The sequence below is a fragment of the Pavona decussata genome, unplaced genomic scaffold, assembly GCF_977016875.1.
Source record: "Pavona decussata unplaced genomic scaffold, jaPavDecu1.1 SCAFFOLD_433, whole genome shotgun sequence".
Taxonomy (NCBI): domain Eukaryota; kingdom Metazoa; phylum Cnidaria; class Anthozoa; order Scleractinia; family Agariciidae; genus Pavona; species Pavona decussata.
Genome location: NW_028145790.1, coordinates 248,560 through 263,568, shown reverse-complemented (window position 1 = coordinate 263,568; position 15,009 = coordinate 248,560). Strand labels below are relative to the sequence as shown.

At 39.9% G+C, this 15,009-nt stretch overlaps 1 protein-coding gene across 1 annotated transcript; it reads right to left on the bottom strand.

Annotated features, from left to right (window-relative positions):
• Positions 1-5,333: 5,333 nt before the first annotated feature.
• Positions 5,334-13,760, bottom strand: LOC146450670 (uncharacterized). Its single transcript, XM_085100137.1, has 5 exons — positions 13,479-13,760; positions 8,731-9,495; positions 7,509-8,093; positions 6,770-6,823; positions 5,334-5,883 (listed from the first exon to the last, which is right to left on the bottom strand). Exons 1-5 carry the CDS (start codon positions 13,693-13,695, stop codon positions 5,864-5,866), a joined length of 1,641 nt encoding a protein of 546 aa, XP_084956263.1. The 5' UTR covers positions 13,696-13,760; the 3' UTR covers positions 5,334-5,863.
• Positions 13,761-15,009: the final 1,249 nt, after the last annotated feature.

The window sequence follows — 15,009 nt, the reverse complement described above, 5'->3', positions numbered from 1 at the left end:
TAATGAGTAGCCATTGGCGTTAGAACTGCTTATCCTTGGCATGGGCTATTAAAAGTTAGCCCTTATTTTGCGTGTACGTAAATAAAATCAAGAGAAATTATTTTATTACTGAAACGTTTTAGAAAAGATGCTTTTACTTATTTTTGTCAGGGTGATCCTTTCAGCGTTTCTAAACAAGACTACTGTTATTATCAATGGGTCGAGCCCTGGGTGTGGCGGCGCCGACCATACGGGACAGGGAAAGAGCGGAAGAGCTTAAAGACAGGATGCATATAACACCCACTTTTGACCTTTTAGCGGACTCAGCGGCACCGTTCGATAGGAAGTAATACCAGTTTCCTTTCTTCTGAGAAAATCAGCTAAAACTAGAAATACATAAACGTTCCTTTTTGTGATTTCGCGTAAGACTGTGGAATGAGGCACCGTGTCGTATAAAACTGATTTACTTAAGAAAGAATTCAAAGGAGAAATTCCCCGGCTCCTCCTCAATATTCTGGTAAATGAAAATGACTATATTGTAACACCTATTATAGTACGGAAAATAGGTCTCGCCAATTAGTTGCAACTCGTTAATTTTACTCAATACCTCCCCTAAATTCTATTTGTTCTGTCTTTGATTGTAACAACTGTAATAATATTAATTTTATCCTTAAACAGTTTTTAGTCTGCCTGCCTAGATTAGCTCTCGCTTCCTGTGGGCCAGTCTCTCTTTATTCCTAATTGCTTGAATTTTTGAATAAAATCGTTGTTTTTTTTTTTCCAGCTGAAAGCTGAAGGTAGATTAACCTCCTACGCGGATGTTTTTTGGCTCGTGAGGAGGATTGCGTGACGCGTGACGAGCCAAACATTTCCTTAGGATTAGAAGGTTATAAAAGGTAGATAAGATTACGTTGGTCAGTTGGCAAGGTACAACGCGTTGTTCAATGTCGGGAATAATGTTATGTCGCCACAGAGCACAGAGGAATCCGCAATGACCATAATTCCGAATAAATTTACCAACAACAACAAACTTTATTTTCATAAATAACTAAACTGTTAAAGTATTTCAAAACGGCCAAAAAAGTAATAAGTTCTGGTAACTAATGAGCGTGAATTAGAAAGAATTGTAAATGATAAAAATCACTCAAATCAAATTTTCATTACAGCCGGTCAAATACCATACCAAGATCTAGAACCCAAAGAAATGCAGACTCTTTTATGGCGCGGGCCTCAAGCGTTTATGATTGAATTGTATATTTTTAACTTAAATCTAACTATACGGTATATTTATTTTAAGATGGGTGAATAAAGCTTATTATTATTATTATTATTATTATTATTATTATTATTATTATTATTATTATTATTATTATTATTATTATGATCATCATCATCATCATCATCATCATCATCATCATCATCATCATCATCATCATCATCATCATCATCATACGTTTCCCATGTCAGCGTAACCGATGTTGCCAATAAACTATATCCATCAAAACTACTAAAACTTTAAAACTAAAACTATATATCACTTCACAGAGTGTGTGTTAAAATTCCTATCATGAAACTACGCAACGTTCAGCGAGCCGGATATCATTGCTCTCTGCATCTGGAAGAGAATCGCTGGCCCTCTTGCCCCGAATAGCTGTGTCACGGTGGCATCGACAACACAGGATCATCCTCCTAAGACATCAATGATGATGTTGTGTTGCTAGATCTTGAACCCCGGGAATTGCTGTTTCAGTAGCCATCTCAGAGGGCCATATTTGAGGGTCTTCTCCTCCTCCTTCCTCGACCTGTTGTCTATCCACGGGCAGGTCATCTCCACCGCACGGACTACCATCCCTTAATAATCGATGAATCTTGCATCTACTCTGTTCTGCTGCACGTGAGTGTGCTTGGCGAAGAGTGGGATGTTCCAAAACGTCTGAGCCTTCGGAGGTTGGTAGCTTGGCTTAGGCGCCAATGGCGAGTACCCGGGTGGTGTTGTAGCCACCAAATCAAGTTCTCTCAGCATTTCAAAGAATAAGACCTGCAGGGCAACGTTGTGCCTTGCAAGGTACTTATTCTGAGCAAGGGCAGGGCACCCAGCTAACACATGTGGAAGGCTTTCAGGGACTTTGTGACAAAGTCTACAGCAGTTGTCACTCTCCATGGTGCGCGTCTTGAATGAGGAGTAGAGCTTTATTGGTAGGAGTTGTTCATGACGCTCCATTGTCCCTGTGATCGTGTGTGTTAGAGCCATCTGCCTATATGTTAGCCAGGCAAAGTAGCCTTCCTTGCTCGGACGTCCATCTTCTCACCCCGCCTTCAGACATCTCCCTTGCCACTTTGTCTCGCCAATTCCCCACAACCGCGTCCTTTAGACACTTCTTGACACTACCCCCCTTTCAACCTATTGCTCTTCGACGTTATTATTATTATTAATATTATAATTACTATCATTATTATTATTATTAATTACTTAATTGATTAAAAGAGGTTAATAGCTTACTAAGTATTAATAAAAAATTGTGCTTGAAAATAGTTTTTTTTAAATTGAAATGAATTGTAAACAGGCTTTTTTACTTTTAACTTGTCAGTAGCAATTTGCTTGGAATATGTTAATAAAATATCATTATTATTGTTTCTATTATTATTATTATTATTATTATTATTATTATTAGTAGTAGTAGTAGTAGTAGTAGTAGTAGTAGTAGTAGTAGTAGTAGTAGTAGTAGTAGTAGTAATAGTAAAAGCAGCAGCAGCAGCAGCAGCAGCAGCAGCAGCAGCAGCAGCAGCAGCAGCGGTAGTAGTACGTAGTAGTAGTAGCAGTAGTAAGGGCAACCTTGTTCCCAGGGCCTTTTCCGAAGCTAGGGAAAAGTATGGTCGTATGGTCGCCACAATCGATTGGCCTACTAAAGGGAGTTGAAAACGTGCAGCGCCGTGCCACCAAACTAAGTTTGAAGCTTCCCTTCACGTTGCGATGTAACCTACAACTGACCCGTCTATCAACTAACACATCTGTTACCTATCTCTTACTGGCATGAATTTTTGGATTTAGTTTTTTCCTACAAAGATGTTTTAAAATAACTTAGATTTCATTGATAGTGAAGCTCTGCCTGTAACCAGACAGTTAACGAGATCTACTAAATCATCGAGCAGCAATGCTATTACTTATATTCCAAAGCGAAGTAGAACTGTTACCTACCACCGCTTATTTTCATACGCGTGTGCCGCACATGGAATGTTCTGCGCACTGAGCTTCGCACAAGCCTCATCTCTCAAGCCTCATTTAAAAGTTTACTACTTCCATACCACAATAAGGCTCTGAACCTGTACGACGTTGACGACATAAGAACCTGGAGAAAAATCTCTCTCAGGTACAACACAGCGAGACGGGCTACCTCTAGCAATTTGAACTTTGGTTTTTTTTTCCTTTTGATCAGTTTTTCTTGTTTATATATTAGTAGCTTTAGTTTTAAATAATATAATTAACGTGAGATCCGCTGTAATTGGCTAGGCTGTAGTGGTCTCCCTGCCTAATGATTTTTTTTACGTATTCATGCATATAATGATTTCTATCTGTATTTTAGTTAAGCGGAGATTAATAAATAAATAAATAAATAAATAAATAAATAAATAAATAAATAAATAAATAAATAAATTAATTAATTAATTAATTAATAAGTAAATTAATAAAAGTCATTTCTAATGGATAAATAATTCGCAAAATGAGATAAAAAAATGGTTTTCTTCCTTGGTAGTATTGAGCCCGCAGAGAGAGCAAATTCGTTCACACCTCGATTTTTTCTCGTATCCACCTGTCTCTCTATTGAGATTGTGGTGGCCTATTCTTTAGTTAGTCTCACCAGAGAGCTACTCTCATGAATTTTTCAGATCAAATACAGATAAACAGATGGTGAATAATCACTTTTAAATATGCTGTAAAATTGCAGTTTCGGTGAATGTTGAACGGTTTGTCTCCAGTACTCTACAGTCAAAGACACCTCTCGCTTTTATGATATCTATACTGCACTTGATCATAGAATCATCTAAAATTAGTAGCGATTTAAGTAAAAGAGTTATAATCTTCGAACGTCTTCACTGGACTGGAGGCAAACTAGCCAACAAAACGAAAAAAAACCTGCAACTATAGCCAAATGTTCAATACTAATGACAGTTCGATGAACGGTACGTGTAATACATATGTACAGTATAGTCCAGAGACAGTGGAGCCGGTGGGGAGATGGGGGCTGGGGGCCCCCTACTCCTTGCGAGGACGCCCCTCCCCCCAGTTGAAAATAGGCTCCGCCGTCCCCGCGCCAATAACATATTTTATATACTTGTAACTTAGTCCTAAACAACCGATCATTGTCACGCATTTTAAATGTTAAATCTTTATTTGTAATTGAAACTATCCTTTTATGTTTCTCCCTTTTCTCTCTCTTTTTTTTTGTTTCGTTCAGCACCCGAGAAAGGCTTGTGACGCAAACCGAGATATCGGGCAAATTTGTTATTTTAAAATATTAAAATATATGTCAGTTTTTCCAGCCATTTTGTATATTTTTGCCTGGGATTATTCTGTCGTCGTCAGTATTTTGTATCTGAAATAATTTGCTGATCCAGGTCTACAAGTGATCCGGCACCACTCATCGGTTTGTCGCTATGGAATTGCAGATTTTAATTGTATTTGTAAGAAAATAGTTTGACGAGGGTAAAAACGTCCTTCCTCCTACATATTTTGTTTATGGTTTTTATCCTTCCTTGTTGTTTTTTTTTGTTGTTGTTGTTTTTTCCTAGCTCTGCATCCTGTTTCTCCTGGGAAAAAGTAAACCTGTCGCCATGGACATCTCACTTAAGAAGTTCGAACTATTTTGAACAAACACAAAAATCTATACCTCAATCCTTTCATACCTACTGCTTCATATAAAATCATATAGAAATGTTCATTTTACAAAATGTGTGTAAATGCTGCACCGTTTAGTCGTAGTTGTCCCTTTTTGCATCGATAATATTGAACTTCATTCGCAGCCATGTTTCGAACCCAAGCGCTCTTGAGGGCACTCGACCCAGTCTCGCTTTTCAGCAAGTTTCGCCCAGAGCTAAATGGCCGTTTGACTGCCCATTCTTTTGTGATCCCTGATTAATTCATTTGTGTATTGAAAGATACAGTAATTGTAATTGATGTTGTAATATATTTGTAAAGTACACTAGTGTAAGTATCCGGCTTCTTATTCAGGGAATCGGTTTAAGTAACGCACTTAATTATTCTTTTCCCGCAAACAATCCTCGGTGACTTAGGGGCAAACAGTCGGAGAACACTTCGCTAGTTCCAATCAAGTTGCTCGTAAAATCTCCGCCCCTTCCCGACTATCTGCCTCTCGATCTCCGCAGGTGAGCTCAAACTAGCTGTTGCAAAAAGAAAGCCTGAAAAAAAAAAATAAATAAAAAATAACGGTCTAAAATAATTTAAGGCTTTCCTTTCACAACTACTTAAGTTGGGTTCATAACTACAACTGTCTTTCATTCATTGTTTCATCCACAGTCACTGAATATATCATATGGCATTTCATACAAACCTTTTCCATCTTAAAATAGTTATATCAACAATGATTATCTAGGATAGTTGTAGTAGTCGCATGGAGCTGAGTGGAAGAGAACGAAGGGTAGGGCTAACGAAAAAAAAGTGCTCAGAAAAATATCTAAAACCAGAAATGAAAGTCACTTAAAAGCAGGACACTCTTGAACTAGATTACAGCAGTAAAAAAAAAAAAGCAGTTTTATTTGTGATAATCATGAAACATTTCTTTAAAAAAAATGCACAGACTTTGAAGTATTTCAATGCAGGTCAAGAGCTCTTTATCGTCTGCCATTTCATTTGATTCCAGGGAGATCGTCACAGGGCGCCGACTTCACCTTAAAGATTAACAAAAATATAACATTTTAGACCTGCGGTTACACCAATATTATGACCTTCTGTCTTTAAAGAAGTATTCATAGTTGGTTTGCTGATCAGCACTCCCACACGGCAAATAAGTTAACCAGTTATAGAGAATGTTTATTTATTTTTTATTGTAACACTGATATTTTTTTTCAAAAACTCATAAATAATTCATAAGCTATTGACCTATCAAAAAGTCGATAAAATATCACGTGCGGTGGTTTTAAATTCCGATGAAACCTCACCCTTATTAGAATGCAGTGCTCAATGTTTTTCTGGTATGAAAACTCTTGACGCACGCTTTTCAAGCCGTTCAAAAGACTCGCAGCACGTGTTTTATCGGGTCTAAAACCACTCGGCTGCGCCTCGTGGTTTTAATCCCGATAAAACACTGCTGCTCGTGTTTTAAACATTACTTTAAAACCGTGTATAAATAAATTTATAATTCATTCAGCCTGTTAACAGGCTTCCAAAGTGGGGCATAGGGCGAAAAGAACGGAAAGCTGAGCGAGCTAAGCGCGGTCTGGGGGGCAAGAAAGAAAAGGAGGGGGATTCCCTCCCTTTCTTTCTGGCCCTCTACCGGATTCTGTAGTAAAGGAAATTATCAGTACCAAAATGTAGAGCCAATGATGCAAAAAAAGAGCAAGGCTGATTTAACAGTCATACAAATATATTTTGACAATATTTTGAAAGGGAAAGGCCCCGCCTTCCGAAATACCAGAAATATATAAAAATTCCCTGACCGTTAAATCAGCCTTGCTCTTTTTTTCAATTATTTGATCGATTGATTGATCGATTGATTGATTGGTTGATTGATTGATTGATTGATTGATTGATTGATTGATTGATTGATTGACTTACCCTTTGGCCCTCTCTCTCCTTGAGGTCCAGGGAGACCTCTGTAACCCATCTCACCTGCAATAAAATGTTATGAGTTTGCATCAGTTGTGGTTACACTTTACTTAATCTCTAAACAGATTATCCGAGAGCAATCGTTAGTTTTGGTGCGGTAAGTGCAACAGATAATCGGTCTAGCGAGCAGATAGAGCTGGACAGTTTCTCAGTGTCATATCAGTTAGGGTTAAGGACTTGAGAGTAAGGTGGAACACAACCTGGACGCCGCCAAATTACCGCAGACTATATATTCATATGGAAGAGCAAGAACAACAGCTGTAAATAAAATCAACAAACAAACAAATATATATAAAAAAAGGAGCGTCACAAACGTCTTGTCCTTCAGACGCAAAGCCCTAAGGTGTCATAAGGGGATTTAGACTACGAGATGGACGAGACGGTCCCCGACTTTTCTTGGGGATAGCCAAGCGAGAGAACCTCATGCGCATGCGCGAAAGCTGTCTTCTACGAGGAGACGCATCACGCAAGAGGAAGCCTGTCGCTTTTCCTCGTGGAAGGCAATTTTCGCGCGCTCAAATGGCAGAAACAAAAAGCTATGGCGCGTAGTCTAATGAACACTATAAAATGCCTTACGGATGACGTACTATAAAGCGTCTTAGATGCTAAAAGTGTCACACTAGATGCGAAAATCAAGGATGTTACACTGTCGATACATTTGTACGGATAGAAGGAGTGTGACACTTACCTTTTGGCCCTATAATTCCCACTTCTCCTTTGAATCCTTGTAATCCTCGGGGTCCAGGTATTCCTTTAGCTCCTTTCTCGCCATCTAGCCCAGGACTTCCTGTGAGTCCTTCAAGTCCCATCTCACCCTTATCTCCTGGGTGTCCCGCTGGTCCTTGAGGTCCCATTGTTCCCGGAGGCCCTGGCATTCCTGCAGGTCCAACAGGTCCTGCTACACCGCGAGTTCCCGCTTCTCCTCTTGGCCCAACCAGGCCAACAGCACCGTGTTCTCCCTTTGGTCCTTGAGGTCCTGGAAGTCCAGCTTCACCTTCTGGCCCTGGATAGCCTATTTCACCTTGAAGCCCTGGTAATCCCTTGTCCCCTTTGTTCCCGGGTATTCCCTCTAAGCCAGGATTTCCTGCTTCTCCTTTCTCCCCTTGTAGTCCCGGGGCTCCCTCCGATCCTTTGTTACCAGGTGTTCCCCACAGGCCTCTTGGACCCGGATCTCCTTTTGGACCGCGCGGTCCTGGGGGACCTTGCTCACAAACTGTACCAGGGGCTCGGCAAAAAGCTTTCATGTGCTTTTTTATTTCCTCAGCATCGTTTCCTAAATATGAGAACATGTGAGACACTAACAGAAAATTAAGAAAATGTTTCATATCTATATTAGATTTGGTTACAAAGAAGCCTACGGTAACTAAACAATTGTATCCAGTACAATACGACCTCTGAAAAAGGAACATGAAGTAAATTGCTTATTCAGTTAAAGTTACCATGATTCTACTTTGATATCAAGTGGTGTATGTTTAATAAATAAAGTTCACTGAAGATAACTCTCAAAGGCTAATGACTGTGCGAAAAATGAACAGCTGAATTTAAAACTGTGAAAGGATGAGGGCAATAATTCAGGAAAGTGCATTGTCATCCTCTATTCAAGCAAGCCAGAAAAGGGTTTATACCATCCATCTATGACCAGGGGATTATTTTCTGAAGAAACTGGGATGCTGCGTTGGTGGGGGAGTGGGAACGAATGTTTGGTTTTATCAACAGAGTTGGCAACGTAATTTGGCCACCGTAAAGAAGATTAGCGTACTGACGTTTTGAGGGTTAGGCCTTCATCAGTGCGAATTCGCTCTAACGACAGGCTAACCCTCGTCGGATTACGTTATCAACCTCGTTGATAAAACCAAACATTTGTTTTTCTTTTGTGTTTACCTGGGGTAGGGGCTGGGAGGGTCACATACCTCTTACGACCTCTCCTGGTTCTCCTTTCCTTCCATCACGGCCTGGTATTCCTCGATCTCCTTTAATACCGGGATATCCTTGTGCACCTTTGTCACCCATTTCACCTACTGCACCTTTAAAGCCCATCTCACCACGGACTCCTTTTTCTCCTTCGTTTCCTTTAGGTCCAACATCGCCATCTTCACCGGGGCTGCCTCGTTCTCCTTTGTCTCCTTTCTGTCCGTAACCATTTCTACTAGAAGCTCCTCGCTGTCCCTTCTCTCCTTTCAGTCCGTAGCCCTTCTTACCGGGGGGCCCTTGTTGTCCCTTGTTACCTTTTTGTCCGTAACCTTGCGCACCAGGAGCTCCTCGTTCACCTTTCTCTCCTTTTTCTCCATAACCCGTCTCGCCGTGGACTCCTTGCTCTCCCTTGTCACCTTTTTGTCCGTAACCATTCTCACCCGGGACTCCTTGTTGTCCTTTTTCACCTTTTAGTCCATACCCCGTCTTGCCCGGAACACCTTGTTCCCCCTTGTCGCCTTTGTGCCCATAGCCTGCCTCACCGGTGACTCCTTGATCTCCCTTGTCACCTTTTTGTCCGTACCCCATCTCACCGCGTTGTCCTGGTTCCCCCTTCTCACCTGGTGAACCACGGGGGCCTGGGGCCCCGGTCACGCAAACTGTCTTTGGGTATCGGCAAAGCTTCTTTAATGAATTAACAGGAAATTGAGGGATGAATCTCACGCTACGACGAGCAATCTTTCTTGTATGTTGGTAACTTGGGTCTGGAGGAAAAGAACCAGAAACATTAGATATAGGTTTGACTTGTATAGACTATTAAATTAAGACTGACAAAATCTAATTTCTTCTTAATACCTTGTCTAATTCAACAACCGTGTTTCGAGACAAGCCAGGAAATGAAGGATAACTTTACATTTTTAAACGGTAAATTCTAAAGTACAGAATAAAAATTGTCAAAATTTATTAACATGTTATATTATATATTGAAATTTACTATAATATTTACAGACCACCTTTGAAAAAATGCCTAACATGAATGTCGTATTTGTAAGATTAGATTTACTGAAAGAGGCTGGAAGAGTATAGCTGATGACAAAAAGTCATTAAGTGATTCTGGCTGCCTCAAGCTGGAGGCTTATCTGTTCCAAAGTACCGCACCACTATAGCTAAAGCTGTTAATGGAGAAGTTGGTGCGATGTAAAGAGATGGAAATTTATTCACAAAGTCTCTCAACGTATATTTAACGAGCGCGCGTTGGATACGAGATGATAGATAGCCAACAAGGCGCGTAGCGCCGAGTTGGCTATAATCATCTTATACCCAAGAAGCGCGAGTGGAATAATTGTTTTATTAAAAACAATCAAGTAATATTGGTAGGCCTTGCTGATTTCCTTTTCAAGAGCAACCAGGCATGGTATAATGGCTCATATACCATGGCCGCTAAGCCAATCAAAACCCTGGAATTGCATTATACAATGATCCAGTTTTTAATAATTAATTTTATCACCACGTTTGATAAATAAGGTGAAAGACCATTTTAAAGATTTAAAGACTATTATTTGTCGCTGAGGACTTAACTTTCTCCACCTAATCAACATTAGTGTCATTACTGGAAGAGGTTCGATTTCGGACAGCGTGCTTGAACATCTTGCATCGAAAAATTTTATATTTTGTATCTCATTATTATATGGCTGGCTCCGCGAGCAAGCAAGATGAGCCAAATCCTGCGCTGTGATTGGCTACCCGAGCGTGAAAGATGAGCTATCTTGCCCGGTCTAGTGCCCGCTCAGAGTTACCCGTTGCTATTCCGCTCGACATCGAAAGTTTAATCCTTGAACAAGTCAATATAATCTTTTCTTCGAATTTCTTTTTGTTCTGGGAGAAAACGCTCACAAAAATGTAAGGAAGACTCTCAACATTTGCCGTAAGAAAAGAAAAGGGACATGAAATGAAAATCATCTTCGGGTAGTGTAAATTTTTTTTTAAGCTATAGAATGAATGCGACGTTGAACATGGGTGAGTTGCTTTGTAGTTTCAGATCTTAGAGATCTACGTGAACAATAATTGCTTACTTCCTTTGAGCCATTGTAAAATTTGATCCTTATGATATTGCTTATCCAAAACTAGATACACTGAAAACAAATCTTACACCGGCTACGTGACAAGAATTTCTTTCCGAGCAGAACAGTTTCATGTTCTGTTTTGTTTTGGGCGACTTTTTTAACATGAAGATAAAGCTATATAATAAATCCTTTATTGACCAAGTTTGTTCGATCAAGATGGCTGGATATTGGCCACGTTATTTTTTGCGTTCAGTTTATGGACCTCGACTTTGTCTCGTTCCATAAAAACGCAAAAAAAGAACTTGGCCAATATCCAGCCATCTTTACCTCACGCTAATATATTCAGAGTACATGTCATGAAAATTTGCGCTGTTGTTGAAAGACAAAGCTAAAGCAGGATCCAGCAGCCGTAGTTTCTGATCTTAGCGTGTTGTTTTCCCAACTTGTCAGCTAATTATGAAAATACTACGAGATTTTTGGATGGCGGTTAAGATACACAGAAGTAAAAACATGTCAAGTTAGGAGTACTCCTGGGGATCAATTTTCGGGCGTCTGTTGATCGCCTTCCCTGATCTGTCACTGTTGCTTTGGCCTGATGACACAGATTTAACAATGACGGCATCTTGTTTCAATGCCTTGGATGAAAATATTGAATCACAGAAATGGCTTAGTGCCAGTAAGTTAACATTACGAAACCCATCATATACACTTGGCGTCATTGTGATGCACGCAAGGATTCCTGACCCCTTTAGAGCTGTAGAGCTAAGGACAATATTAAGCTTAGGAAATATTGCGAGCGTCAGTTCGTTGCACGTAAGATCTCATAACCCCTTCATAGGGGTCGAAGGACATTGGTTTTTGCCAAGACTCAGCTTATGGTTGAGGCCACACTGAAGAGTTTTATGTGGTAAACTGCCTTAACTACGAGGTCTGTGGGTACTAACATAAACCTTCTTTAGGTTCCTCAGTAAAAAAAGGCGCCCTCGCAGAAGTTAAACGGCTGACTTTTCAGATGGGCCGTCGAAATAAAACGGTGGACTTTGTGACAGATCTTATCTTCGCAATTAAAGTGTGGCAAGTTTCTCAAAACCACTTCCTGGCTTAAAGAAATCATTGTCTCAGTTCTCTGTTATGGATTCGGAGCGCGTGGTAGACTTTCTCAAAGTCGCTCGCTCGCTTCGCTCTGACCTCCTACGCTCTGACCTCGCTCGCTCGCGCTCCGCGCTCGCACGCTCGAGCTCTGACGATCGCTCTTCGCGCTCTCTAAGCTCGACTTGTAAGCAAGTCTAAGTGCCTGGTTGTTACAATTGTAACTCTTTTCCCTCTTAATATCGCTCTCATTAGAGCTCAGAGATAACAGTTACTTGGATGTTTGGTCTCGATTTCTGCGTCGAATCGAAAGACTGCATTCATGCCATCGCTATGAAGCGCCATGTTTGCAAGGCCGGGGCGAGTTCCTTAATTTAGGACTGTCACGAATTTATAAAAAGGAGACTGTGACAGAAAGAAAGTACACAGAATCCAAAGAGCTGGTTCAGTGTTTAGAAATTGCATATCAAAACACTACACAAGTTGTCAACTAATCAAACTTTTTAGAACGCCGAAATTTTCGCCGGTATTGCAGCTTTTCTAATGAAGTTTTAGGCTTACTTTTAAGAGTTTTGATTTGGTCATACCGTCAACCGTGTTTACTATGGCAAAAAGTATAGCTTTAAAATGGTAAAAAAGCCCTAGGTGTGACCTCAACTAGTGTGCATTGCTTTCAGTACTTTACGGTTACTAAATGCAACCAAGAGAGGATGAAGGTTGATGCAACTTAATTATTGGGCGTCACGTTTCCGGCACGCAAGGCTTTATGACCCCTTTATCTTGGTTAGAGAGCAATGGCTTATTTTGTTCGACAAGGGAAAGTAAAAATATCATGGTGCTAAGTTATGGTTTTCGCTTCAAGTCAAAATAAAAACAGTGCAGTCTTTCGTGTCGTTCAAAAAATCGCTACGTGCTCAGACCTCCTACGCAGATTCTTTTTGAACTCGTCCTACGTGCACTCTCCAAAAAAAAGTTTCTAATGTTCAGTCATGAAATGATTTATTTTCGTATTTGTTTTGTTTCTTGTAATAATACTGTACTATATATTTTTGTTCTTATAATAATCATTAAATCACCATACTACACCGGATTTTCTTGGTAAAACAATACTTTGTAATTGAAATTGTATGTCTGTTATTATTATAATACATGTATTTGTTTTGCGGTAGATCGTAATTAAAAAAGTTACTCTCTTTCTGTCTTTCGTTATTGTTATAATTGTATCGGCGCATCTTGTCTTGTAGCGGATCGTAATAAAGAAAATTGTTCGGCAGTTAACCTGATACGGGGGAGGGGGGAGGGGGTGGGTTCTGAAGTATATTAATGAAGGGGAGGGGGTAAGAAATTAGGAAGCCAAAGTTTTAAGATCCAAAAGATGTCAATTTATTTATCTCAGAAGGTAACCCAAACAAGAAAATTATTACCCCTCCCCATCCCCAAAAAGTTCCCAATCGCATATTTGAAATAGGTCTTTGCCCCTTGCCGTTAACAATGTACCTAAGTAATCCCCCCCCCTCCCCGCTGGTGCCTGATTTGTCCACTAAGCCGAAACGTGTGAAGTGTCCACATGCTTATCAAAATATGAATACACTCACCAGTAGAATTGTGTTCGCTGTCATCTTTTGGGTTGACCAGAGATTTTCCGTTGCTCAGAAAAACAGCTTCCATTTGTTTGAACTTCATTTCTGTTCTAACGAACAACGCGATCGTCAAACAAATGCCAACAAAGGACAGAACACAGAAACTCAGGGGAAGTTTCTCTCTTGATTTGTCGATCGAAGAGGACTTCGTTTCTTTCCCAGAGCCATTCATGGTGAAGCTGGAGAAAAGCTGAGACTACTGCTCTAAAATTTGAGTTAGGCTGTGACGAGGTCCGGATTATATCCTCTATTTTAATTTCTACTATCATATTTCATTATATCTAGATAATTCATGAGAGCAGAAGAAGAGCGGAAGAGCTTAAGAGACAGAATGCATATAACACCCGCTTATGACCTTTAAGCGGACTCAGCGGCACCGTTCTGTAAAAAGCAATACCAGTTTCCTTTCTTCTGAGAAACTAACACTTAAATCACTTAACTATAAATATGCGTTATTGACCAAGCGTGAGGTCAAATTGGCCAAGTTCTTTTTTTGCGTTTTTATAGACCGAGACGAAGTCGAGGTCCATAAAAACGCAAAAAAAAAAAACGAGGCCAATATCCAGCCATCTTGACCGAACAAGCTTGGTCAATAAAGGATTTATTATATGGCTTTACCTTCAAGTTAAAACTACAACAACAAAACAAAACAGGACATGAAACTTCTCTACTCGGAAAGAAATTCTTCATAGCCGGCCGGTGCAAAATTTATTTTCAGTGCATTTTTGGATTAGCATGTAATCATGGAAAACAAGGAATCCTAAATTATCTTAGTGCTCTAACTTTATAATGGCATAAAGGGAGTATACAATTATTGAGAACGAAAAATTTAGATTTTCGCAAGAGCGGGAAGACCGGCAAACTCGCCCTTTTCAGCCGATCGCGCGGTGGCGTAAATAATAAACATTTTACACAGTTTTCGGCTTCCAATCATTAATTCTTGAATGAAACAACAGATTTTGAGATTATATGCAAACATAAGCCGAAAAAAAGAGCGGGTAAATCAGAAAACTGGGCGAAACGTTGATAAGATTTTGTTGTTTACAACAAGCAAGACGCGGCTAAATTAAAAACGTGAGCTTCTTCGGCGAACTTGAGAAAAATACTTTTCTGAACTCCTATAAACACTTAACGCAACTTCCACTACACTATGATTTAAATACAGTCATTGCAAACCTAGAGAATTTATCAATTTGGCACTCGGCTTGAGACAATAAGTTTTGCAAAATCAACTCTATCTAAAATACTACACGCAGAGCAACTCACCGGTTCAACTCTCATTCAGATTGTAGCTGAAACAAAATTTTCACTACACCAGGACGATTTCATTCTCTTTCCTTTCCTTTAGGTAAATGTTGAGAGTTTACCGAACTTTTTAGTGAGCGTTTTCCCACAAAACAACGAGAAAATCGAAGGAAAGATTGCATTGTTGTTGGGATTAAACTTTCCATGCCAAGCGAACGGGCAACGGGTAATCCCGAGCGGG